The sequence below is a fragment of the Anomaloglossus baeobatrachus genome, chromosome 3 (assembly GCF_048569485.1).
Source record: "Anomaloglossus baeobatrachus isolate aAnoBae1 chromosome 3, aAnoBae1.hap1, whole genome shotgun sequence".
In the NCBI taxonomy this organism is placed as follows: domain Eukaryota; kingdom Metazoa; phylum Chordata; class Amphibia; order Anura; family Aromobatidae; genus Anomaloglossus; species Anomaloglossus baeobatrachus.
Window position 1 is genome coordinate 510767029 of NC_134355.1, and position 27230 is coordinate 510794258.

General features: G+C 44.8%; 1 protein-coding gene across 2 annotated transcripts in view; it reads right to left on the minus strand.

The window, feature by feature from the left end:
- The window catches only part of KCNAB1 (potassium voltage-gated channel subfamily A regulatory beta subunit 1), a 525646-nt gene that overhangs the window by 136498 nt on the left and 361918 nt on the right, over positions 1-27230 (minus strand). For both annotated transcript variants that reach the window (XM_075340709.1, XM_075340710.1), the window contains exon 2: positions 12449-12492. In XM_075340709.1, the coding sequence (XP_075196824.1) occupies positions 12449-12492 (44 nt within the window). The remainder of the gene's footprint in view (positions 1-12448; positions 12493-27230) is intronic.

Here is a 27230-nt window from a genome sequence, read left to right on the forward strand (position 1 = left end):
AGGGGACCTCTGGGTTTCCAAACAACTAAGTCCCAATTGAAGGCAAAAGTCCAACCGTATGAGAGAGACACCGCCACCGCCAAGGCACCAGTTTCTCAGGGCCAGCGCCTGCGGGCAAAGAGAGGCTCCTCCGGCCCATATCCAAGCCAGGGAGCGGATTACCGGTGGGAACCCATCGGAACCAACAGAAGTACTAGGTGCAGGGAAAGAGACAGTCACCGTTAACTACCGGGGAAAAGCAACAGCAGTCGTCCGTGGGAACCGTCTTTCCAGCCGTGTGTTTTACCGTGAACTGTGTCAACGTCTCAGGCTGAGTGAGTACCACAGTGCCATACGGCACAGCGCTGCCCCCGCGTCCCTGCACCTCACCAGGCCCCATAACCCGCCTGCCATCCTGTCCTACCCCATCACCGGGCCCCGGGACCACCAACCCCCTACCCACGGAGGGGAGGACTAACAACTTAGCTGCTCCAGTCACCGCTCCCGGGATCCCCGTTCAGAGCAGCGGTGGTGTCACTAAAATCACTACAGCCGTGGGTGGCGTCATGGACAATAACCAAATCCCCACCACCAAAACAACCCCCCTTTCACTCATGGGCGAGGAGCGCCGCTCGAGACCCCGGGATCCGGCCCACCGCGCGAGCCACCACAGAGTAGCAGCAGCCGGACCCGAGCAGTGGGTGAGCGTAGCATTGCCATCCTCCTCCCCGCCCGCGACAACTTGGCGTCACGAACAGGATCTTACCGCTCTGCCGTTGGGTAGAGGTGTGCCTTGTTACCGCCGGAGGTGTCCGGTCGAAAAATTTCAGAAGCCGCCATCTTTGGCGCGGAAAGTTCCCGCTCGAGCGTCTTCTCGAGTAGTGGAGGCGCGAAGGCCAAAACCCCGCCCCGATAGAGGAGGGGCTGGAAAGAGGCTGAGGGGGACGAAATGGCGGCTGGTCGCATGTGAGCGCGGCTATAAAAGCAGGGACGCCAGGACCCTGCACCCATCTTGTTCCTAGGAGAGGCCGCCAGCAGGATGTTTATGCCGTCCCGAAGCACCGTGGCCCCCGCGCCTGGAACAGCGGCGTGGGTGGAAACCCGGACCGCGCAGCTCTACCAGAGGCTGCAGGTCAAAATGCAGCTCCTCTTAGAGGAGTGGGAAACCGACATGGCGGAGGTCATAGCGACCGTGCGGAGACGCGAGGAGGAAGCTGCGGAAGGGAGGGTGAGTGACCCACGCCCCGATGCCCTTAAAGGGCCGGTCATCGCGGCTGCGGGACCCGGTCTTAACCCTCTCGCCCTGCTGCCTCCCTCGCCCCCCGTCCCAGAAGCTGTGACCCCGCCCCTAGGCCCGCTGCCACCACAACCGGTAGCGATACCCCGCATGCCCGCCCCGGCGGGCCGACCTGTAGCCGGAGCCCGCAGCCGACCGGAGGTGCTGCTGCCGTGGAAGGCCCCGAAGCCCGAACCGGAGGCGCCCCTCGAGAAAGCAACCGAGCCGGAGCCGCTGGACCGCTCCGTGAAGAAGGCCCAGCCGCGGAAAGCCCCTGTGCCCATCCCCCATGCCTCGGACGAGGTAGCGCCGGGTTGCCACTGCAAGGCGGCGCCCAAGGCCATGTCACCGCGGGACCTCCTGCCCAGATCACCAGCAGTGGGCAGTGTCCAGAAGGTCTCGCGGGGCCCGACCCGTGCGCCGGAGCTCGCAGCAGCCCCGTATTGGGACAGGGAGCCGGTACTGTTGGGCCCAGAAATTGACGAGATAGAAAGGAAGAAGGCGGAGTTGGTGGCCCGTACGATCCGGGAGAAGGAGAATCTCCGCCAGGCAACCTTCCGTGTCCGAGGCCCGCTGTATGAGGGGCAGGTGAGGCGGTTTGATGTCCGCCGGGGCTATGGATTAATTTATGAACCGGGCCTGGAGGCCGAAGTTTTTATAGCCCGGCGGGATGTTAATGCTCACCTGCCAGAAGAGCACCCGGGCCGTAACCTGATGCCGGGAGATCTGGTGCAGTACACCCGGCACTCTGGGGAGAGAGGGTGGTTCGCCCTGGATGCAAAGTTGAGGGGCAGCCAAGAGGCCCGTGTAAGCGCCGCACCCCCTCCCTCAGGTGATGCAGAAGAATCGGAGTAAGGGCAGCGGAGCACCGTTGTCACCGTCCCCGTTGGGACCACCTGTTTGGGTGCTCTAAAGTTGAAAAGTTTTGAAAGTTTTACCAGAATAAGTGAAATGAAACCGTGAAAGTCACCTGATTTGCAACTTTGATTTGAAACCGGCCGTTGCCGGCACTGTTGTCCCCATGGGGACCGTTTGAAAAGTTTTTGCATAGGAACGTCTATGGACAAGCCTGAGAACTTGCAGGGCAACCACAAACATTTGTGGAATGTAAATAATTGTTGTTGTTGCAGCTTCCACCGTTGCCGCCTCCGGAGAGGCAGATTGGAGGAAGGGCCTGCAGTGGAGCAGGTTGGGGCCCAGCCACCGCCGGAACCGGTGGCATTCCTCTGGGGGTTTCAGGGGCTCCCCATGGACGTGGGTCCCCTGAAAAGGACAGAATCCGCTCGGGTAACTTGTGCTGAACTGGGGTCAAGGGGTGCTGCCTGTTTGCTAGGGGCAGCATCAGGGCCAGGTTGCTTGGGTGGGAGAGAGCAGAAGCCGTAACCGTTTGAAACCGTTGAAACCGTTTAAGTAAGAGTACCTCTCGATGTGGGAAGATGCTATTTTAATTGTACATGTGTTACCGTTTTTCTATTTATTTTTGCAGTTAAAAGAAAAAAATAAAACCGGTGTTGGACGGGCACGGACGGTCTGCATTTTGCTAAGGGGGAATGTGACGCCCTGGACAAGCCAGGGGTCACAGGTAACTACATCACCAAACCCTACACCCCGGATAGGTACACCAAAGCTAGACCCGAAAATCCTTGTTGCCTTCCTCCAGGGGCTGATGTTCACACCAGGGGGTGGGCCAGGCGGTTGGTCCCGCCCACCGAGGAGTTCACAGTCCTGGAGGCGGAAAAAGCAGTGAGTTAAGCTAGGGCAGTGGAAGTAGAAGGAGCAAAGCGAAGTGGTAGAAGAGCAACAGTGAGACTGCGTCCGGGTGTGTGCCCCGGACAGAGACAGCAAGGTTAGCAGACGGCGGTGACCGTCTGCAGGAGTGACTGATCATAGTTTCATAGTTTCATAGTTTTTAAGGTTGAAGGGAGACTCTAAGTCCATCTAGTTCAACCCGTAGCCTAACATGTTGATCCAGAGGAAGGCAAAAAAACCCCAATGTGTCAAATAAGCTCCAATGGGGAAAAAAATTCCTTCCTGACTCCACATACGGCAATCAGACTAGTTCCCTGGATCAACACCCTGTCATAAAATCCAATATACATAACTGGTAATATTATATTTTTCAATTAATGCGATCAGGCTCTGCTTAAATTTTACTTGTGAATCCCTCAATACAACATCATACGGCAGAGAGCTCCATAGTCTCACTGCTCGTACAGTAAAGAGTCCTCATCTGTGATTATGATTAAACATTCTTTCCTCAAGACGTAGCGGATGCCCCCGTGTTCCAGTCGCAGGCCTAGGTGTAAAGAGATCTTTGGAAAGGTCTCTGTACTGTCCCCTCATATATTTATACATTGTGATTAGATCCCCCTAAGCCTTTGTTTTTCCTAACTAACTAACCCCAAGTTTAATAACCTGTCTTGGTATTGCAGCCCACCCATTCCTCTAATAATCTTGGTCGCTCTTCTATCTACCTGTAAGATTATGCTATTTATAACCTTCTATACTTTTGCTAACAAGAAATGCATCCATTCCTCTCTTAAATTCATTCAGTGAGTTGGTCATCACCACTTCCTCAGGAAGAGAGTTCCAGAGCCTCACTGCTCTTACCGTGAAGAACCCTCTTCTATGCTGATGTAGGAATTTTCTTTCCTCCAATCGAAAAGAATGCCCCCTTGTTCTTGTCATAGTCCTTGGTACAAACAGATCATGGGAGAGATCTCTATATGGCCCTCTGATATATTTGTACATATTTATTAGGTCTCCCCTAAGTCTTCTCTTTTCTAGAGTAAATAGACCTAATTTTGATAACCTTTCCGTGTATTGTAATGCACCCATTCCATTTATTATTTTAGTAGCCCGCCTCTGAACCCTTTCAAGTTCAGTAATGTCTTTCTTCAGCACCGGCGCCCAAAATTGCACACAATACTCCAAGTGTGGTCTGACTAGTGATTTGTACAGAGGGAGAATGATGTTTTCATCTCGTGCCCCCAGACCTCTTCTAATGCATCCCATCACCCTATTTGCTTTGGTGGCTGCTGCCTGACACTGGGCACTCCAATTTAGATTCTTATTCACTAAGATGCCTAAGTCTTTTTCCATGTCTGATTTCCCCAGCAGTTTCCCATTTAGTAAGTAATCGTAGCATCTGTTTCTCCTTCCCATGTGCATAACCTTACACTTATCTGTGTTAAACCTCATTTGCCATTTTTCAGCCCAATTCTCCAATTTACTCAAGTCCATCTGTAGTTGCAAACTGTCCTCCTTTGTGTTAACTACCTTACATAGTTTTGTATCATCTGCAATTACTGATATTTTACTCTGTAAACCATCCACCAGATCATTAATAAATATATTAAATAGTAGGGGGCCCAATACAGACCCCTGTGGCACCCCACTAGTAACCCTGGCCCAATCTGAGTATGCACCATTAATAACCACTCTTTGTTTTCTACCACTAAGCCAGCTACCTACCCATCTACACACATTTTCCCCGAGCCCAAGCTTTCTCATTTTACTTAGCAGTCTTTTATGTGGGACAGTGTCAAATGCTTTACCGAAGTCGAGATAAATGACATCCAATGATTCTCCTCGGTCCATGTGAGAGCTTACATCCTCATAGAAGCTGATCAGGTTAGTTTGACAGGAGCGATCCTTCATAAATCCATGTTGATATGGAGTTAAACAGTTATTAACATTGAGACATTCCATAATAGTATCCCTTAAAAACCCTTCAAACATTTTACCCACAACAGATGTTAAGCTTACCGGCCTATAGTTTCCAGGTTCCCTTTTGCACCCTTTTTTGAATATTGGTACCACATTTGCTAGCCGCCAATCCAGTGGAACAGACCCAGTTTCTATAGGGTTTTTATATAAAAGGAATAGAGGCCTGTCTATCACATTACTTAACTCCCTTAATACCCGAGGGTGAATGCCATCAGGGCCTGGTGATTTGTCAATTTTAATGTTACTAAGTCGGTTCTGCACTTCTTCCTGGGTTAGGCAGGTCATACTTAATGGGGCATTTACATGATCACTCTGCATTTCCCCTGGCATATGCTTTTCCTGTGTGAACACAGTTGAGAAAAAAGTATTTAAAACATTTGCTTTTCCCACATCGCTTTCTATGATTTTACCCTCATTATTCTTTAAAGGGGCCAACACCATCAATTTTAATCTTTTTTCTGTTTATATAATTAAAGAATAGTTTGGGATTTGTTTTGCTTTCCTTAGCAATGAGTCTCTCAGTTTCTACTTTTGCTAAATATATTTGTTTTTTACACATTTTATTTTTTTCTCTATATATTTTTAATGCTTCCTCGCTGCCTTCTTGTTTTAGCTTTTTAAATGCCTTTTTCTTATTATTCATTGCCCCTTTTACATCCTTATTAAGCCACATTGGTTTTCTCCTGTTCCTAGCCCTTTTATTTCTGTATGGTATGGCTAGCTCGCAGTGGGTGTTTAATACTGATTTAAAAATTTCCCACTTATTTTCTGTGCTCCCATTTTTGAGGACATTGTCCCAATCAATTTGGCGAAGGTCTTCTCTAAGCTGATCAAACTTTGCTTTCCTGAAATTCAGCGTTTTTGTAACCCCCCTCCAAGGCACCTTACTAAAGGACAAGTGGAATTGTATTATATTGTGGTCACTATTCCCTAGGTGCCCATCCACTCGTACGTCTGTTATTCTATCTGGCCTGTTGCTTAAAATTAAGTCCAGAAGGGCTGCCCCTCTAGTTGGGCCCGGCACAAGTTGGGACAGATAATTATCCTTAGTTACTGACAGAAACCGGTTTCCTTTCTGAGATACACAGGTTTCAGTTTCCCAGTCTATATCGGGGTAATTGAAGTCCCCCATAATAATCACCTCATTGTGATTTGCTGCTTTGTCTATTTGTTTCAATAATACATTTTCAGTGGTTTCTGTTATATTTGGTGGCTTATAACAAACCCCTATGAGGATTTTATTAGTTTTCCCTCCTTGTATCTCCACCCATAGAGACTCCACCTCTTCATTTCCCTCTTGAATATCTTCTCTTAGTCTGGGCTTTAAACTGGACTTTATATATAGACAGACTCCACCCCCTTTCCTTTTTTTACGATCCCTCCTAAACAATTCATATCCTTGCAGGTTAGCCGCCCAGTCATAACTATCATCTAACCATGTCTCAGTTATTCCTACTATGTCGTATTTCTCCTCATACATTACCAGCTCCAGTTCCTCCATCTTATTGGTCAGTCTTCTTGCATTGGTCAGCATGCAGGAAAGAAGTTTTGCTCCCCTTTTCTCAGCTTCCTTCTTAGTACCCTGTCTTGGGTCCTCTTTACGGCATCTAGTATCCTTGATTAGTTTGTCCTTCTGCTGCATGTTCTTGTCTGCTGTTTTTTCTCCCATCCCCTCTTCTTCTAGTTTAAAGCCCTCCTGATGAGTGTGGCAAGCCTTCTGGCGAACGTGTGTTTCCCAGGTTTTGTGAGGTGTATCCCGTCTCTTGCGAGAAGTCCATCGTAGAGGTAATTCACTCCATGGTCTAAGAATCCAAATCCTTGCTGCCTGCACCACCGTCGTAGCCAGTTGTTCAAATCTAGTATCCTATTCCATCTTCTGACACCATGGCCATCGACTGGGAGGATTGATGAGAAAACAACCTGTACGTTCCGTTCCTTTATTTTCTTCCCCAGAATTTCAAAGTCTTCACAAATAGTTGGCAGATCATTTCTTGCCGTGTCGTTTGTTCCTACATGTATCAATAGGAACGGGTATTCGTCCTTGGATCCGAGGATAGTTGGTATCCTGTTGGCCACATCCTTGATTTTTGCTCCAGGGAGGCAGCATACTTCTCGTGCGGTTATGTCCGGCCTGCAGATAGTTGCCTCCGTGCCTCTTAGTAGTGAGTCGCCCATAACTACCACTCTTCTTTTCTTTCTGGACGCACTGCTTGTTGCTCCTGAGTGCTTTTGAGTGTCTTTTGTTTCTGCTTTTGTTGACAAAGTAACTTCTTTTGATGATACTGTGTCTTCTCCTGTAGAGACGGTATCATCCTGAGCTGTGCCATTTTCGTTCTCCAGCATGAGGGCTTCATATTGGTTGCTAAGCTGTGTGGGTGGTGCCGACCACTTGATCCGCTGGCTTCTTTTGGTCACATGTGTCCACTTTTCAGCCTCTGTATGTGTTCTGAAGCTTTTCTCACTTTCCATATCCTGAATTGTTGCTTCTGCCTCGTCCAAGAAGTCCTCATGTTCTTTAATTAGCTTCAAAGTTGCTATTCTTTCTTCCAGTCCCCGCACCTTTTCCTCTAAGAGGGCAACAAGTTTGCACTTTTGACAGGTGAAGTTGAATTTCTTGTGCGGCAGATCCGTAAACATGTAGCATGTGTTGCAGGTGACCATGTGGATTTTCTTCTCTTCCATAATGCTGATGTAGCGTATGACAGGCGAAAGTCGCGCGCCGTCAGGCTTTGCGATGTCCTCAAACAGCGAGACCCGGCAAGTCCCAGCAATCGATCAGCTTACGGCGACTCTTCTCTTCTTAAACAGCTACAGTTATCACCACTATGAGATTGTGTTAAAACTATGCCACACTTATCTTCAGTCGCCTCCCTTTACTTCAGTACCTCGCACTCTCAGCACCTCGCTAGCTCTGGCTGGTTTATATAGTTCTACAAGGACTACTAGAAGCTGCTAGAAGCTTCTAGAAACAGGTGTGGCTAATACTACTGACTAAATCACTAGACACACTTTTTTTTTTTTTTTTTTTTTGCTTTTTCACAGTACCCCAGACAAACACAGACAACAAATCCCTAATGAAATTAAACAGTTACAGTTATCACCACTATGAGATTGTGTTAAAACTATGCCACACTTATCTTCAGTCGCCTCCCTTTACTTCAGTACCTCGCACTCTCAGCACCTCGCTAGCTCTGGCTGGTTTATATAGTTCTACAAGGACTACTAGAAGCTGCTAGAAGCTTCTAGAAACAGGTGTGGCTAATACTACTGACTAAATCACTAGACACACTTTTTTTTTTTTTTTTTTTTTTTTTTGCTTTTTCACAGTACCCCAGACAAACACAGACAACAAATCCCTAATGAACTTAAACAGTTACAGTTATCACCACTATGAGATTGTGTTAAAACTATGCCACACTTATCTTCAGTCGCCTCCCTTTACTTCAGTACCTCGCACTCTCAGCACCTCGCTAGCTCTGATCGGAGTTGCTGAAAGGACCATGGATGGGTGGTGGCCCGGCGGTACCGGACCGGTACACAAAGTGAGGCCAGCACCATTGGCAGGGGCCTTTCGGACCTCGGCAAGGCTTGGAGTCGCCGTGAATTTGCCAAATCCGTCAGTGAAGGGGACCTCCGGGTTTCCAAACAACTAAGTCCCGATTGAAGGCAAAAGTCCAACCGTATGAGAGAGACACCGCCACCGCCAAGGCACCAGTTTCTCAGGGCCAGCGCCTGCGGGCAAAGAGGGGCTCCTCCGGCCCATATCCAAGCCGGGGAGCGGGTTACCGGTGGGAACCCATCGGAACCAACAGAAGTACTAGGTGCAGGGAAAGAGACAGTCACCGTTAACTACCGGGGAAAAGCAACAGCAGCCGTCCGTGGGAACCGTCTTTCCAGCCGTGTGTTTTACCGTGAACTGTGTCAACGTCTCAGGCTAAGTGAGTACCACAGTGCCGTACGGCACAGCACTGCCCCCGCGTCCCTGCACCTCACCAGGCCCCATAACCCGCCTGCCATCCTGTTCTACCCCATCACCGGGCCCCGGGACCACCAACCCCCTACCCACGGAGGGGAGGACTAACAACTTAGCTGCTCCAGTCACCGCTCCCAGGATCCCCATTCAGAGCAGCGGTGGTGTCGCTAAAATCACTACAGCCGTGGGTGGCGTCACGGACAATAACCAAATCCCCACCACCAAAACAACCCCCCTTTCACTCATGGGCGAGGAGCGCCGCTCGAGACCCCGGGATCCGGCCCACCGCTCGAGCCACCACAGAGTAGCAGCAGCCGGACCCGAGCAGTGGGTGAGCGTAGCGTTGCCATCCTCCTCCCCGCCCGCGACATCAGCACGTGTGTAAGTGGGGCTCCCGGCTCAAGATATCATCTGTGCACGCTCTTCCTCCAGCCTATTGATCTCCCAGCAGCGGAATTAAGGAAAATGGTGCCCAGAGGTGGCGCGTGCGCAGATGAGATCTTGGCTTGTCATTGAGCCGATAGCTGAATCTGCACATGTGTCGAATCTGGCACCATTTCTTTGAAGCCTGCACCGCCGACAGTTTCTGGATGATGCTCATCTCAGAGCACCCGCAGTGAGCATCCGGGACACCCACCGCACCGCCCGCAGCATTGCCGTCCTCCATCACCACCCCTGGCTCCTGTTACCCCACTCCACCAGTGCTGCTGCCCCCCCAGTAAGGCACCACCAGATTATAAAACGGACCCCGTTTATTTTTTCTACCTTTTTTATCTCTAAATTTCGGGTGCATCCTATAAATTGAAGAATATGTTAATTCTAGTAAGCATTCTTTTTTATTATTATTATGAAATCATTCCATTTCACCAAACAAATTGGTTGACAACTGTTTCTATACATGTGATCTCTCTCTGTAGCAACTGATCAGTCAGTATCTCTCATTTTCAAATAGAGCTGATATCCGATTGGTTACTATGAGCCAATGTGACGATTTTGTAGAAGATCTTGTATGTATGCGGCCTACTTGTTACTATGACAACATTCTCTTCCCTAGTTATATCACACATGGAAAGGTTCCTATTTTGAGATAAGCATATTTGTGAACACCTGCTTGGCACACACGTCTGACTATTTAGCTGAGCATAATTATTATGTAATTTAAACACATCAATTTGTATTTCTGTTTCTATTTCAGATTCTAAATTGACATAAATATTTTAATAGTATCTAAAAGTTAATAAATCAGATAAATTGGAGACGATTTATTATAGTGCATTTGGTTCACTAGTGTCTCACCTCTGTGTAACAAGTATAGCTTTGTTAAAAATGACACCTTGAGTAGCAATCTGGTGCAGGCTAACTAAAGGCTGCTTTACACGGTACGACAGATTGTGCAATTTCACAATCGATCGTACCAGCCCCCGTCCTTTTTGCGTCACGGGCAAATCGCTGCCCGTGTCGCACAAAGTTGGTAACCCCCCGTCACACGTACTTACCTCTCGTGCGACCACGCTGTGGGCGGCGAACGTCCACTTCCTGGAGTGGGAGGGACGTTCGGCGTCACAGTGACGTCACACGGCCACCGGCCAATGGAAGCGGAGGGGCGGAGATGAGCGGCATGTAAACATCCCGCCTATCTCCTTCCTTCACATAGCCGGCGGCGGCCACGTGATGCAGGTGAGCTGCTGTTCATCATTCCCGGGGTGTCACACGGAGCGGCGTGTGCTACCACGAAACGATGAACAACTAAATTAAACGATATTATGGAACCTAGCGACCAGTACACGACTCACGATTTGTGAGCGATACTGCGTCGCTAGGAGGTGTCACACAGGCCGGCATCGCCAGCGATGCCGGATGTGCGTCACAAAAACCGTGACCCCGACGATCTATCGCACGATAGATTGTCTGGTGTAAAGCAGCCTTAAGAGATACCAGCAGTGCCAGACCGGGGTGGCCCACAAGTAATATTGTGTCTATGAGCAAATACTCAAATTACTCTCATTCACAAATCTATCTACCATATAATAGTTTTTTGAATGACTGAAATGCTGATTTTGTCTGTACATAGTGAATCAAATGCATTGGGACAACTACAGCTCATCTTGGGGTGTAAGTATCACAGGGTACCACCATGATATTCACCTATTCTCCTATCCTCCAGTTCGAGCCTGGATACCAGGTCAGACCCAGTAGGTGCCATGGTGGGAGAACCCTCTCTCAGAAGAAGGTTCTGATTTGGCACACCTGGCATTACCTAGATGGACATTTATTTCAACAGTTGACCAAAAATATAGTAAATTCTGGAACCACAATTAGAAAAGCACTAAGCCTTTAAGAGTCAACCCTCTAAAGTGGTGCAATTATTATTCATGAGCAAAAAGGAATCACCAGTATCTTCTTCAGACCTCAACGTCAGATCTTTCGCCACCCGGGTCCACGGTCCTGAGATCTTCATCATCAGTCAGTCAAATTTTGACATCCAGGTTTCCATGATGTCATGACATGGTGTGAGGCCTAGTCACTAAATCTTACACATCAAGATGTGTGTTATGGGGGCCTTGTAAATGTCAAAGGTGCCCAGGATACTAATATTGCAGTTTCGGCTTAGGAACCTTACAGGACCCAGGTTCTGCTGCCATAGAATATTGGTATGCAGTGGTGGACACAGACAGAAAAGGGCCCCTGTGCAAGAACAGTACATGGGCCCTTAGCAGTCCAATAGTTCTGTCTATGACAGTTGCTGTGTGCTGATTTGGAGGTGGTAATGGGCCCTCTTGCCTCTTGTGCCTCGGTCTGCACCTATGATATGTCCGCCCTTTATAGATGCCAGTCCAGGGTAATGTAAATCTTTTTACTCAACTCTAGCAATTTTATGTGGTAGGGTCTGCTGGCCAACTTGTATTTCCCTTTCTTAAAAATGCTCATTGGTTGTAGGAGGAAATTTACTCTTCCATGTATTGCCCTACTGTTTGTTTTTGTTTCTACTTTTACCTTTCAGTCTCTTACAAAGGAAACTGGGTTGCCAACCATCCAAAAATTCCAGGACAGTCTGTAAAAATAGGGCACATTTTTGCCTTGTCCATACAAATTAAGGCATTCGTGATTTGTTTTAAGATGAAGAAACATATCCAGATTCTTTTGTCTGTAATTATCATTGTTTTACAATTTGCAGTGAATACATCTGATGTCTTCATATCTGAATTATAAGCTGTAGATAGGTATTACTTATAACCATAATGATTTATTGTGGTTTTACAATGTGTCCATAAAAAAATATTGCCTAGCTATGATTTTTTAGTAAGCTGTCCAGAAATAGTAAAAAGTCAAGTTGGCAACCCTGGATGGAAACCAAATCTGAATAATAGAAGAATCAACACTATGATATGAATGAATGCAAATCAAACTAGTAGGAATATTGCAAGTTACTGTAATATTATGTGCATTAGGTAAGCCTCAAGCATACAATAATATTGGAATTATTCCCTTACCCAATCCAAGGCATGATACACGAAGTCCAGATTTCCCAAGATTTCTAGAAAACATACAAGAAGATTGCTTCAGATAGGAAAAGATCTTTAACATGATTTTTTTTTCTAATAATATTACCTGCAATTATACATTCAAAGGATGCATCTGAAATATTGGCAAATGTGTAAGTTTAAAGGGAACCTGTTACCACCTTTTTGGCGTATAAGCTGCGGCCACCACCACCACCGGGCTCTTATATACAGCATTTTAACATGCTGTATATAAGAGCCCAGGCCGCTGTGAGAACATAAAAACAATTTACAATACTTACCTAACAGTCGGTTGGCCATATGGGCGTCTCCGTTGTCCGGTGCGGGCGCCTCCCCTTTAGGCCATCTTTGTTCTCTTTCTGAAGCCTGTGTGGATGACGCGTCTACGTCATACACACTCGCCGATCCTGCGCAGGCACACTACAATACTTTGATCTGCCCTGCTCAGAGCAGATCAAAGTGCGCCTACTCAGGAACTGAATGCCTGCGAGTGTGGATGACGTCGGACGGGTCATGCACCGCGGCTAGAGAAGAAGTACAAAGATGGCCAAAAGAGGCGGCGCCAGAGAACGGAGACGCCCATAGGGAGAACCGCGTGACCGTTAGGTGAGTATTATAAAGTGTTTTTTATGTTCTCACAGCGGCCTGGGCTCTTATATACAGCATGTTAGAATGCTGTATATAAGAGCCCGGTGGTGGTGGCTGATGCTTATACGCCCAAAAAGTGGTGACAGGTTCCCTTTAACTAAAGCTCTGTGCACATCTTCAGTAAGAATTACATTTTTCTGTTCTGTTACAGAAACTGAAAAATAGAGTTGATCCCAGGAATGGATCTGTGACATGACAAACACAAATGGAGGCCAACAGATTCTACTAACTATGATAGGATCCTATCAGTTTCCATCATTTTGTCCATACAATATGGCACAGCAGGCTGCACTATTTTGTTCTAGTACGGGCCCACTCACACCATGTTTTTATCGGATAGCACTCCAATCAATGATATGTAACGGGGCAGTGCCAATTAGAGGTTTTTTTCTCATACCCATTCAGCGCGAGGAAAAAAATCACAACATGCTACAACTTGACATGCAATATGGATGCCTCTCACCCATTCATGTCTATGGGTGCGTGGAAATCATCCGACTGCACTTGCATGAGATCCAGTGCAGTCCGGCTTCTGCAGACTCACACAATGGAGTAGATGAAGACATTTTGTTCTCCATCTTCTCCTTTTAGTGTGCTCTGATTCTCACGCCCAAGAGAAATCGGATCCCACTATGCTGAGAGTTTGATCACAGTGTGAGTAGCATAATTGACCCGATTCTCTCGGATGACATCATCTAGGGTTACGGTAGGGTCACATGACTGTATAAATTGGATGAGTTCTATCTAATTTTTTTTGGATAGTGCTCGGACCAGTGTTATTCAATGGTGAAGTGCTGATGATTTTTTCTGATACCTATTAGGCATGAGAAAAAAAATGCAGTATGCTATAAATTGATACGTAAACTGGACGAGAGTCGTCCATCCAATTTTTTGAGTGCCAAAAAAAAGGATGTCATAGTATAACATTCCATTTTTACAGATACATTATCATTCTGTAGCATAAGACACTCTCAATGTTCCTGTACATGATTAAAGCAGATGATATAAAAACCAACCGCACATGGATGACAAGTGAGAAAAAAAAAACGTACAACTGACAGACCACTGTATCTCATCTTCTTAGGCCCCTTTCACACATCAGTTTTTTCCCTTCAGTCATAATCCGTCGAATTTTGAAAAAATCGGATCCAGCAACTGATGGATCTGTTTTTTCTCATCGATTTGTATTAGCAACAGATTGCGTCAGATAGCCTCATGTTTCATCCATTCGACGGATCCATCGAAAATTGTTTGTACATCACATGGAGACAACGGTCAAAGTAACGTTTTTTGTCTACGTCGAAGAATCGGACAGCGATGGATCCGTCTCCGTCCGTCGTTTGGTAGAATGAAAGCCTATGGGCGCAGGATCCGTTGTCATCAGTCAAATGACGGAATTCGGCGACGGATTCCTTTTTTTTTAACTGAACATGCTCCAATTTATTATTTATCCCCCAGCTAGTAGGATCTGTCAAAAAATGGATTTGTCGCATCAGTTTATCACAATCTGTAACGGATCCGTCGATCTGTCGAGAAAACAGATTGTGACTGATGGCAAAAAACTGATGTGTGAAAGGGGCCTTAGACTCGCTTGTAACAGGGTTGGTGCCTCAAGATTGGAGGATTGCTGGTGTGGTACCGATATTTAAGAAAGACAAGAGGGTAGATCCAGGTAACTACCGTCCAGTAAGCCTGACATCAGTAGTATGCAAGATTTTTGAGGGCATTTTAAGAGAGGACATGCAACAATATATTAGAGAGAATAATTTAATAACTGATAACCAGTATGTATTCATGAAAGATAAGTCGTGTCTAACCAATCTGTTGGGGTTCTATGAGGGGGTAAGTGCAAACCTGGATATTGGTAATGCAGCTGATGGGATTTATTTGGACTTTGCAAAGGCATTTGATAATTTACCACATAATAGCCTTATGCTAAAGCTTCAGAAGCAAGGACTAGGGGAAACTATATGCAACTGGGTGAGGAATTGGCTAAAAGATAGGAAACAAAGAGTAGTCATAAATGGTACATTCTCTAAATGGGCTATAGTCAGCAGTGGGGTGCCGCAGGGATCTGTGCTAGGACCAATGCTTTTTAATCTTTTTATTAATGACCTTGTGGATGGGATTGATAGTAAAGTGTCAGTCTTTGCTGACGACACCAAACTATGTAGGATATTAAAAACTGACCTTGCTAGTACAATATTACAAAATGATCTGGCTAAGATGTCAGAATGGGCAGATACTTGGAAAATGAGATTTAATGTTGATAAATGTAAAGTAATGCACCTAGGACGGAGTAATCCTATAGCTGCGTATACATTCAATGGAAGTAAACTCGGGACTACAGAACAGTAGCAGGACTTGGGTATTCTCATTACAAATAAGCTGAGCAGCAGCACTCAATGTCAAGCAGCAGCTGCTAAAGCAAAAAAGATTATAGGGTGTATAAAAAGAGATTAGATCCCAAGATCCCAACATATTGTTCCCCCCTCTATAAATCACTTGTAAGGCCACATCTAGAATATGGGATCCAGTTTTGGGCTTCAGATTTTAAAAAGGACATTCAGAAGTTTGAGTGTGTTCAAAGGCGGGCAACTAGACTACTACAAGGAATGGAAGGCCTGCCATATGATGACAGAAGAAGCTAAATTTGTTTAGTTTAGAAAAAAGACGTCTCAGAGGAGATCTCATTTATATGTATAAATACATGTGTGGTCAATATAAAGGACTGGTACATGACATATTCCTTCCAAAGGCAGTACTAAGGACCAGGGGGCATTCACTGCGAGTGGAAGAAAGGCAATTCCAGCAGCTATATATACGAAAGGGTTCTTTACAGTTAGAGTAGTCAGACTGTACTCGTAGAATGCCCTATCACAAAAGGTAGTTATGGCAGATACTATAACAGCTTTTTTTTTTTTTTAAAAATGGCTGGATGTTTTTCTCAGTACAGACAACATTGTTGGTTATAAAGGATTTAGTGACAAAATGTAGAACTGGTGGAGGAAGGATGAACTAGACGGACTTAGGTCTTTTTTCAACCTATGTAACTATGTAACTTTGACTTTTCTGGATGAACATCAGACCAGTTTTTATACCCTTGTGTGACCTTATTCTAAATCTGATGGAATCTGTAACACAGCCTCCAACTCAGAAGTGAGCCGAGCCTCGAGAACAGCTGCCTTCGATCTTGCACACCCAGTAAAAACTTTCCTTTCAGATAGCTAATTATTTTTATTTTGTTGAAACAAAGTTGACAGTACTGTAAATATATTGATGTGTTGGCTGTTTCAGGAATAAAATAATAGCCCAGTTTACACTTTCTGTTTTGGATACAAACCATGATTACAGAAATACCATCTGAATCCCTTAGAACAGCAGAACAGCACAGCTCCTCCACTGGATGCTTTGTGCTCGTCTCAGATACAGTTTGAACTGATGATTGTGTCTCTTACTGAAATAATAACCGTAGAATCCAGAATGTCTCATCTTCTATTGTAACTATATTGTGTACATTCTTATGCTTCATTGAAACATCTGCAGAACATCTGTCATGTTCCAGCTTTCTCTTGTGAGATGCATATTAATACATTCTGAAATATTTGGGGAACCACCATTTGTTTAGTTTGCAGTTATGTAAAAAAGAAAAAAAAAGGAAAGTGTAGCCACAGCAGTGTCAATGTTTGGAGCATATTACTATTATATTTGATAAGACTACAACTAGCCACTATTACTTGTGTCTCGCATAGATTTATAAAACATTTTGCCCACCTTTTGCCACTGCTAGGAAGCAGATTTGTATCAAAGTCTTCTCCCTTGTGTCACAGTTGTCTCCCTGCTGTTTTGTGACTAGTGACAGCCTTAGGACTGGAGCCTCCCATTTCCATCTTGACTCCTCATTTAAACAAAGTTTCCTTTCCTTTGGAGTCTCATGAGTTAATTTCAGGTTTTGTTTCAGCTCAGAGCACTGTAGGTCAGCTGTAGCTGCTTTGTGTCCACACCCATTTAGGTTAAACACTGGAGCTTTCCCAGCAGTCCTTGCTACTGTTAGAATCATTTCTACTTTGGCCAGCCTGGTGGAAGGAACTGCTGAGGTTTTGTCCTGTGCTCATCCACCTGCTACTTTAGAGTCAGTCTACTATGGTGAAGTTTGGTGTTTTGCATCCTTCTGTTTAATTCCCCCTTCTGTCTTTCCTTTCCCTCCGTGTTTATTAGTGTAGTGGCAAGTCTAGTGAACTCATCAGCCAACTCACTAGGTAGGGTGAGTTTAGGGCCAGCTAAGGGTCCAGGTTATCCTGCTCACCGACAGGTTGAAAGAACCTGTATAGGGCCGCTTGGAGCTCTGGGGTCAGTTTGAGGTGAGTTCAGGAGGTGCCCCCTCACCTGACTTCCTAGCGGCAGGGACCTCCATTGTATCATGACCCTGGTGATCCTCGCTTTTTATGGTATTTTTTGTAGTGCGTCAGCTGCCTGTTGTTCTGATCACGTGTATCACGCGTTACATACGCACATCTCCTACTCCGTGCATGACAGTTTGTATGCTCTTACTATACAGATCAATGGCTGTTTTGTGTCTCCTAGTTGTTACAACAAACAACCAAGATTTCTGAATATCATCACAAGGGGTATCATGTCTTTACATTAAAGGGAATCTGTCAACAGGATTTTACTATGTAAGCTGAGAACAGCATGATGTAAGAGTTAAAAAAACAAAAAGCAACTGTGCCTCTTTTATAAGTGTGTGTGCGCTTATTTACTAAATGGTTTATTACCCTGTGAGTACCATTACACTAGAAACTCATGTCCATGGCAGTCCAACACTCCCCCTCCTCTGATTGACACCTCACGGTCATTACACAATCTCTATTGAGAGCCAGTGTGGCGGGCGGGGGAAGATCTGCTGTTGCTGAATCTAAATACTTTGATTGTTTCACAAGGGTTGCACCCAATAATCTATGTGATACACTCTTGGATTCAGAATCTCCTTGCCTACATTGTGTTGCTGTCAGTTGTAACAAAAACCTGCTGACATACACTCTTTAAGCTCCAGAAGCTGTATATAGCAGACAAATGAAGCAGTTGGGCAATGGTACAGTACCATGAATGTCAATGTCACTGTTTTGACATGTTAAACTTGATAAAGTAGTTGTGAAGGACTATCAGTATTTCTCACTGAATACTATTATGCTATAAAACACATATAAAGTCAATTATAACCTATAGAACAACTTCTTTAAAGGTTACCAACACCTTTGACAAGTGAAAAAAATATTTTTACAAATGTTAATAAAATTTAATCAAATTTCAGTCTGCAATCTTCATTCCTTCTTTCATTTTTAGGTCCCCCAATATGCAGTTTGAAGATGTCACTCTTGTGGAAGTGCCTCTCTAGTAATAGAGGCTAAATGTGGGGTCTGAGTGACTCAGGGTACTGCGATCTTTACTAACTCATATGTCATCATCATGGCTTATATCCTAAGCTTATATCCTCTTTGTTTGATTTCCTCCTTCACTATAACCAGTTTTCTTCTCCCCTGCCAGAAACTGTACAGGCTTTCTCACCTCTCCACACTGTGCAAATCAGTAAACAATTCCCACCTCCTCCCTCTGCTAGGAGAAAAGAGGTGTGTGGGGAGGCAGATTACAGCAGAGAAAGTGGTTAGAAATGAGTCTTAAGGGTGCTTTACTTGAGACGATCTATCGTGCGATAGATCGTCAGGGTCATGGTTTTTGTGACGCACATCCGGCATCGCTTGCGATGACGGGCTGTGTGACACCTCCGAGCGACGCAGTATCACTCACAAATCGTGAGTCATGTACTCGTCGCTTGGTTTCATAATCTCGTTTAATTAAAATGGCGCCGGTTGCTCATCGTTCCCGGGGTAGCACACGCCGCTCCGTGTGACACCCCGGGATCGATGAACAGCAGCTTACCTCCGTCCCGCAGCACCCGCCGGCTATGCGGAAGGAAGGAGGTGGGCGGGATGTTTACGTCCTGCTCATCTCCGCCCCTCCGCTTCTATTGGCCGGCCACTGTGTGACGTCGCTGTGACGCCGAACATCCCTCCCCCTTCAGGAAGAGGATGTTCACCGCCCACAGCGACGTCGCACAGCAGGTAAGTGCGTGTGACGGGGGTTAACGACTTTGTGCACCACGGGAAACTAATTGCCCGTGACACACAAATGACGGGGCGGGTACGATCGATCGTGAAATTGCACGATAGATCGTACCGTGTAAAGCAGGCTTTAGCTCTGACCAATTTGTAAAGTACTCAGATAAAGGACATGCAGACTGCAACAGCCAAATGGTCTAATAATTTAATGAAGAATATTTTAGAAAATTGCTTCATTTTGCCGTAAGGAAGGAAGCAAATTAGCAATAAAAAATTCTGTGTGAAGGTGTAGATATTAAGAATTATAAGCCAACTAGCAAGTATTATAAATTATAATACAAGCGGCTAGAAAATGTTCTTTTTAGAGAACTACAAAAAGAAATAAGAAACGTAAGTTTAGTAATAATCTGCTCCTATTACAATAGAAATATATTTACATATTTCAGCATGACTTGGGAATTGGAAAAGGATTTTGAATACACTGAGATACTAGAGAGGAAAAAACCCTATTGTGGCTTGCAAATTGTCAAATTTTATAGAAAAGAATAATTGGTCTTGACAGAGAGGTTATGTTAGATAAGTCAAAGATCCAGGGTATTGACTGATGTATTTCCTATGAGATAATGGTAATAGAGGGGAACAGATATTGCATCTGCGTAGCTTGGAGCTACTGGTGAATCCCATTCTTTTTTCTTTTCAAATTAATTTCTATTCCAGCTACTATCTGACGGCAGAAAAGAAGATATGTTATAGGGCAATGACATATAACTATTCCAGAGGCAAACTCCTGGGAAGGCTCCAGTCTCCATCATCCCAGTCTGTGGCAGCACATGGCATTTAGATTAGCAAGCACTACCTTGAGGGTCTCGCCTGACATTCATGTTTATAGCTGCAGGTTTAAAAATGACAATGCTGAAAACAAGGTGACTAGATTCCAACCAGTGGCGTACCGCCAATGGTAGCCTCTATGGGGCTTTTGATTTGGCGGGGCTTGACGATGCGTTGGCATCAAAAACCACCGCCAGGCATCACACTTTCACGTGGATCGGCATCTCGAATGCCAAAACAGTTGAGAGCAATAATGAAAGAGGGATCATTTCACTGTTCGCTCCCTTCTTCATCATTGTCCTGCTGTGTCTGTGCTGCTCTGATGTCTCAGCACAGCGGGGACAATGACTTCACTACTGTGTGCCTGCTGTTCCGAGAACTGCAGAGCTGCAGAAGACACCCCCTGTAGAGCACGGAGCAGCGGGGGAAAGAGGAGAGGTGAGTATTTTGTTTTAAATCGGTGGGCACACTGGTGGAGGACTATGAGGTGTACATTATACTGAGAATTCTGGAAGTGCATTGTAATACATGGAGGACTATGGGGTGCATTATAATATATGGAGGACTATGGGGTGCATTATAATATATGGAGGACTATGGGGTGCATTATAATATATGATGAACTATGTGGGTTCATTATAATATATGGAGAACTGTGGGGTGTGTGTTGTACTATATGGAGGACTATGGGGAGTGCATTATACTATGTGGAGAACTATAGGGGTGCAATATAATATATGGAAGGCAATGTGGAGCCAATTATAGTATATGGAGTACTATGGGGTGCATTATTTTTTAAGGCAATGTGGGGCTCATTACACTATATGGAAGACTATGGGAGTGTATAATACTATATGGAGGACAATGCAGGGCCAATTATACTACATGGAAGGCTATGTGGGGCCATGATAATATTTGGAAGGCTTTGTGGAGGTCATTATACTATTTGTAGGGCTATGTGCAGTTCATTATAATATTTGCAGGGCTATGAGGGAGCATTTTTTATTTTATGGAGGGCTATTTGAGGGCTGTGTTGGGGGCATTATATAGTGTGAAGAGATGTGGGAGTCATTATACTGTATGTAAGCCAATTATACTGCATGGAAGGCTGTGTGGGTGTCATAGTTGAGGGTCTGTGCTGGGGTCACTATACTTTGCCGGGGTAGATAATGGTCTGGGTGGTCTTTAGTCAATCATATATGTGCACAGTTTCTGCTCTTCAAACTGTCAGTCATTCTCAAGTCATGAACAATCAATGTTTATGAATGTTACAATCCATAATCAGTGATTATTTAATATAGATCATAAAGGCATAGTGCGTATATATACAGTGCAATAACATCAGTCGGCTCATGTGTTATTATGCATCTATCAATTTACTTATAATCTGTGTCACCTCACATGTATTGTGTATATAATATTAGAAAATCTTAATTTCATGATGATAATATTATGATAATGTAATAGTTGGGCATTGCCCCATGATGTAAATATGCTCTGTTTTATGTGTATACGGTTAAATAATACAAATGCATGTGTTAGTATTTAAGTGTTTTTTTAGAGCTAGGACTATAGACTAGGTTTCCAAAATCTGCCATCTAGCGCCAGGTTAGTTTGGCGGTAAAGCGAGTTTTAGAAGAGATGTTAGATAGGGTAGGGTTCATCCATCATCCAGCTTCACATAGCAGAATATGTGGTCCTATTCTTATCTGTTAAAACTACATTTCCCAGCAGCACAGGTTTCTCCTCAGTGCTGCAGACCCCTCTCCCCTCATGTGTGATATTCACTAGCGCTTTTTCGCTGACTTATCATCAATCTAAGTGTAAAATTCCCCTTATGCTTCTGTGCACTCTCTAATCCTATAAGGTCTCCTGCATGACCAATATTATCTTTTGCCATCGACACCAATATAGCTATAGTGTGGTTTTACATCATTAGCTGGTTCTAGCAGAGCTCAACCGTCTTGCACGTCTCCACAAAGGCAATGTAGAGCTGTGTCTGCTGCCTCCTGCTGACAGATTACTGATGAAAAGCTACAAATTCAGTTCTATTGATCGACATATATATACAGTTAGGTCCAGAAATATTTGGACAGTGACACAATTTTCGCGAGTTGGGCTCTGCATGCCACCACATTGGATTTGAAATGAAACCTCTACAACAGAATTCAAGTGCAGATTGTAACGTTTAATTTGAAGGTTTGAACAAAAATATCTGATAGAAATTGTAGGAATTGTACACATTTCTTTACAAACACTCCACATTTTAGGAGGTCAAAAGTGATTGGACAAATAAACCAAACCCAAACAAAATATTTTTATTTTCAATATTTTGTTGCGAATCCTTTGGAGGCAATCACTGCCTTAAGTCTGGAACCCATGGACATCACCAAACGCTGGGTTTCCTCCTTCTTAATGCTTTGCCAGGCCTTTACAGCTGCAGCCTTCAGGTCTTGCTTGTTTGTGGGTCTTTCCGTCTTAAGTCTGGATTTGAGCAAGTGAAATGCATGCTCAATTGGGTTAAGATCTGGTGATTGACTTGGCCATTGCAGAATGTTCCACTTTTTTGCACTCATGAACTCCTGGGTAGCTTTGGCTGTATGCTTGGGGTCATTGTCCATCTGTACTATGAAGCGCCGTCAGATCAAGTTTGCGGCATTTGGCTGAATCTGGGCTGAAAGTATATCCTGGTACACTTCAGAATTCATCCGGCTACTCTTGTCTGCTGTTATGTCATCAATAAACACAAGTGACCCAGTGCCATTGAAAGCCATGCATGCCCATGCCATCATGTTGCCTCCACCATGTTTTACAGAGGATGTGGTGTGCCTTGGATCATGTGCCGTTCCCTTTCTTCTCCAAACTTTTTTCTTCCCATCATTCTGGTACAGGTTGATCTTTGTCTCATCTGTCCATAGAATACTTTTCCAGAACTGAGCTGGCTTCATGAGGTGTTGTTAGGGATGTGATTATCATTATTATGAGTATATAGGAGTTACATGGAGATATCCATAAAGAACAAGATTTAAGATGTTGTTTGAACTGTACCCCACATATCTCTTGGCATAAGACTCAGACAGACAGTCTGGGCTATTCTTGTGACAAGTGAATAATGCTGACATTGCTTGTTACGTATTCTTGGCACCTAGCCAATAAGGTTATATATATTTGTAACACTTCCGGAAATAAATCAGTCTTACTTTCTATTCATATCTGAGCACGTCTCTGGTGTGAAAGAGTGGTATGCATGCTACCACGAGTGACTCATAATTTGGTCTGCAGACAGTTTAAGAGGGATGCATGATTAGATTGCATCAACCTAAATTACGGCCTTATCATTTGGCGCCCAACGAACCTTAGGACGGAGCTCTAGATGGCGGACAGCCATGCTGACACCTTCAGTCGGAAGGCAACTACACGAGAGGTGGAGAATTGCGCAACTCCAGCTGCAGGTGAGATCCTTTGTATAATCTCACCTTGCAAACCTCTTGCGTGTACTTGCATTTCGAAGGGGGGTTGGGCTGTCCCAGTCTAGACACCTAATGACCGCCATCTCGCATGAGATAAGCCGTCCTAAGAGATCTCACACCAAGGTGGTCAGGTTCACCTTAAGCTGTCTGTAATTTATGTAATGTGGTTTTTGTCTGCTCTTTGAGAAAAGCAGAAGTTCTATAGTTTCGTTTTTCTCTGAGTTGAAAGTAGAGGAAAATGAGGAAGTTGTGATATACGCTGGATACATATATATGGATATATATGGTTATATCTGCAGGTGAGATCAGCCACCTGGATGGTGTATATAGTGTCCTTATTGTTATGTCATTGTATTGACCTGTGTCTACCGGTGTAAAAATGTCTGTCTATTTGCAGCAGGTGGAGTACTTGCTGGTTACGAGAACTGTGAAGTTCTGTGTGCTTTGTTCGTATATACTGGTTTATGCAAAAAGAGGAAGTGTCACGTAATGTAGTGAGAGCTTTCTTTGAGTGAAGAAAAAAAAAAACTCTGAAGATGTACTTTGAAGTATGCTGTCTGAGTATATAGAGTATACACGGGTGTGGGTAACGTGTCCGGTTGATAGTCAGTAATTGATAAAGACTGAAGGCTAGGTACAGAGTTACGGTAAGAGACCCTGACTGTATCCTAGTGCGTCTTCCACAGAGAGGAGACGATAGGGGGATTGGTTTTGGCCGGTACAGCGTCATGGTGAGACCCTGACTGTATTTGATGTTCTCCGCGATCCTAGGTAGGAGGAACATTGGCAAAATCCCTTGACTTTGGTTTTAAACAGTATTATTGATGTTCTGGACGGACCGTTCAAATAAGGTGTATATAGTGTGAACAGAGGTTGCTGGTACATGAAGTAAGAGATAGTGAGGGTGAATTTAGTATCTATCACCCACGTGACACCCCTTCCTGGTAGGACAACCTGGTTTGTGGACTGAGATAGAAATTCTGTGTATTCTGTGTATTCTGTGGATGTGTAAAATCGCTGGTCCAGAAGAGGAAGTGGATTACGGCATAGCAGACATCCAGATTGACGTGTTAGTTTTGGGTCGTATACCCTTGAAGCATGGGGTCTAATCAGTCCACACCTGTCAAGTTAACGGCAGAAGAATTAGTAAGCGAACGAGAAGGAATGGAAAGATGTTTTGTTAAACAAGCGAGGGATCCTGAAAGATAAAGATCTCCTTATGGATGCTGAAGCATGGTATAGAACGTCAAAGGACGTTAAAAGATTGGCCTGGAAAGAGGAATGGGATAGAGATGGTAGATATTTCTATATTGCACCAGCTCAGAAAATGGCTCCTCAGGAAGTGGCCAAGCCCATTAGAAAGCAATGCCCACCACCCTATATGTCATCCTCAGAGGGTTGGACTTGTGTAGTTTGTCCCCCTGCCCACCAAACGCCCTCCCTAGCCTGCCCAGACGTCATTTCAGGTTGGGCCGCACCTAGTTCCCTTTTCCGGCCATCTTAAGTCCCAAGGCCACTGGCCTATTTGTTGCTGGAGCAGCAGAAGACACCGAGGGGTGTCAGGAAGATGACAATGATTTAACAATGATCCACCCCACCACCAACACTGTCCCTAGTAGAGGTAAACCACAGGTGCTGTCCTATTTGAGGACGTCAGGCCACACATGGCATCGCACCATTATTCCGATAGTCCCAGACAAGAACGCCCTAAATATGTGACATGGAAGCCTCAAGAGGCTGCAGTCCTTGTGAAGGAACACTGAGATATATACACCTATGAGTGACGTGTCATCAATAATTGATGTTTGATACCTTGGACCTGATGTACAGGTGCAGTGTTAAGGAACAAGTGGGTGAAAGAGCCCTGACTGTTACCTGGTACGGTTTTCATGCTAAGCAGTGAGTTGAACGTTGTATGCGTACTCACTGGTCTTGTTTTAGTAGATGTCAATGTATTCTTACCTAGAATTGAATACATTGGGGAAGACCCCTAAACTTTGGTCTTAATCGGAATTATTGAGTAGTCGATAGACCGTTCTCATGGAGGTGAATGTATATCGTGAATTCTCTCTCTGACATAATATCTCATATATAGTTTTCCCTGAAAGATGTTTTCACCCAGATTAAAGCTGGGGATTCTTTCTGGCCAGTAATGGAGCCAGGTTTGCAGTGAGGGTGCGTGTACCTTATCACCCAAGTGACACTGGAAGATGTTTTATGTATAATGTACGCAGTTTTTGGTGTGAAACACCGTAGGAGAGTTGAAAAGAAAGGGAAAAAAAAACAAAACAGGGAAGTGTTAGTTTCCATTTCAGTCCTGTGAATGAAATTCGGTGAAGTTTAGTTGTAAATGACACACGTATGTTGAAATGGAGAATTCTAGATGTGAATTGATGAGTAATTCTGAATCTAGCAACTACACTATGTGTATTTTACCTGTCTGTGAAAATAAGAAATATAAGCTGATATATAGGGTGGACTTGTGTCCACGTAAGCCCACCCCATTATTTCCTGTTCTGAATGTAGATTTCTTTCTGTCACTCAGCCCTGGGTGGGGTATGGTATGGGGATAGTTATTGCAGGGGCTGACAGGAGATAGGGATACGCTGGAGGCTCGGCCCTGACCACCATCAGGTCTACCGTCGAGATGAGGGCGAGTACAGGGTCCCTAGTTACAGGGTCAGCCCAGGGGTCCCTATATAATCCATATTCCCGGTGACAGATTGAATACCTCCTGAATGTAGATGTCACAATACATGACATCTTTCTTTTCACTCCCTCCCAGGACTCTTCAGACGCCATTTTTGGCCAACACCTACTTCCTCTTTTAGCGGCTGTTTCTTATCGGTAATTATCTTTAGTGGACGTTTTAACTCAGACACTACATAGTTCATCTTTAGACGCCATTTTTAGTCCAGCCGACACCCAGTTCCCCATTTTTTTGTTTTAGCAGCCAAAGTCACTGCTCTGTTTATTGCCGACATAGCAGGGACTGCAGAGGGGGGAGACAGGGACCTGGAACACACACACTCCATTTTTCCACTAATGAACCTTAGCAGAGGTTATTGCTGATAGTCCTGTGGACCTTTTCCCTTCACTTTTGCATATTTGTTTTTTCTGTATGTTATACAATTTAGTAGACCATATAGACTGCTCACTATTAGTCCTGGTGGACAGTGAATATTTTTCTGCATATGGCAGTTGTTACTTAGCCTAGTTTTGAGATATTTTCACTTGTATGTTATCCTGCCTGGTGTCTTGCACAAGAGTTCCCTGATAGAGAGGGTGGAGGTTCATGTGGTCCCAAGGGGACATTGATCATCAGGAGTTGACATATATTAGAGTTTTTCGTTGGCAGCACCCAGTAATCCTTTGTGTCTTAGTTTACAGGGTCTGACAGGAGAGAGGGATACGCTGGAGGTTCGACCCTGACCACCATCAGGTCTACCGTCGGGATGAGGGAGAGTGCAGGGCCCCCAGTTACAGGGTCAGCACAGGAGAGGTAGAGTAGATATGCTCCACTGCTTTTTCCTAGTTGTGTATATGTAGTCAGGGGGTGCTGCTTGGTAGTTTCCAAACCCTCTTGTGCTCTTTTCTTTCCCCGGGGTTTTAGGGGATCTTAGTTTTTTAGAATTTCAGTGTTCTCCTGACCCCAAAGTTACATCCATTGCTCTTTCTTACAAACCTGGG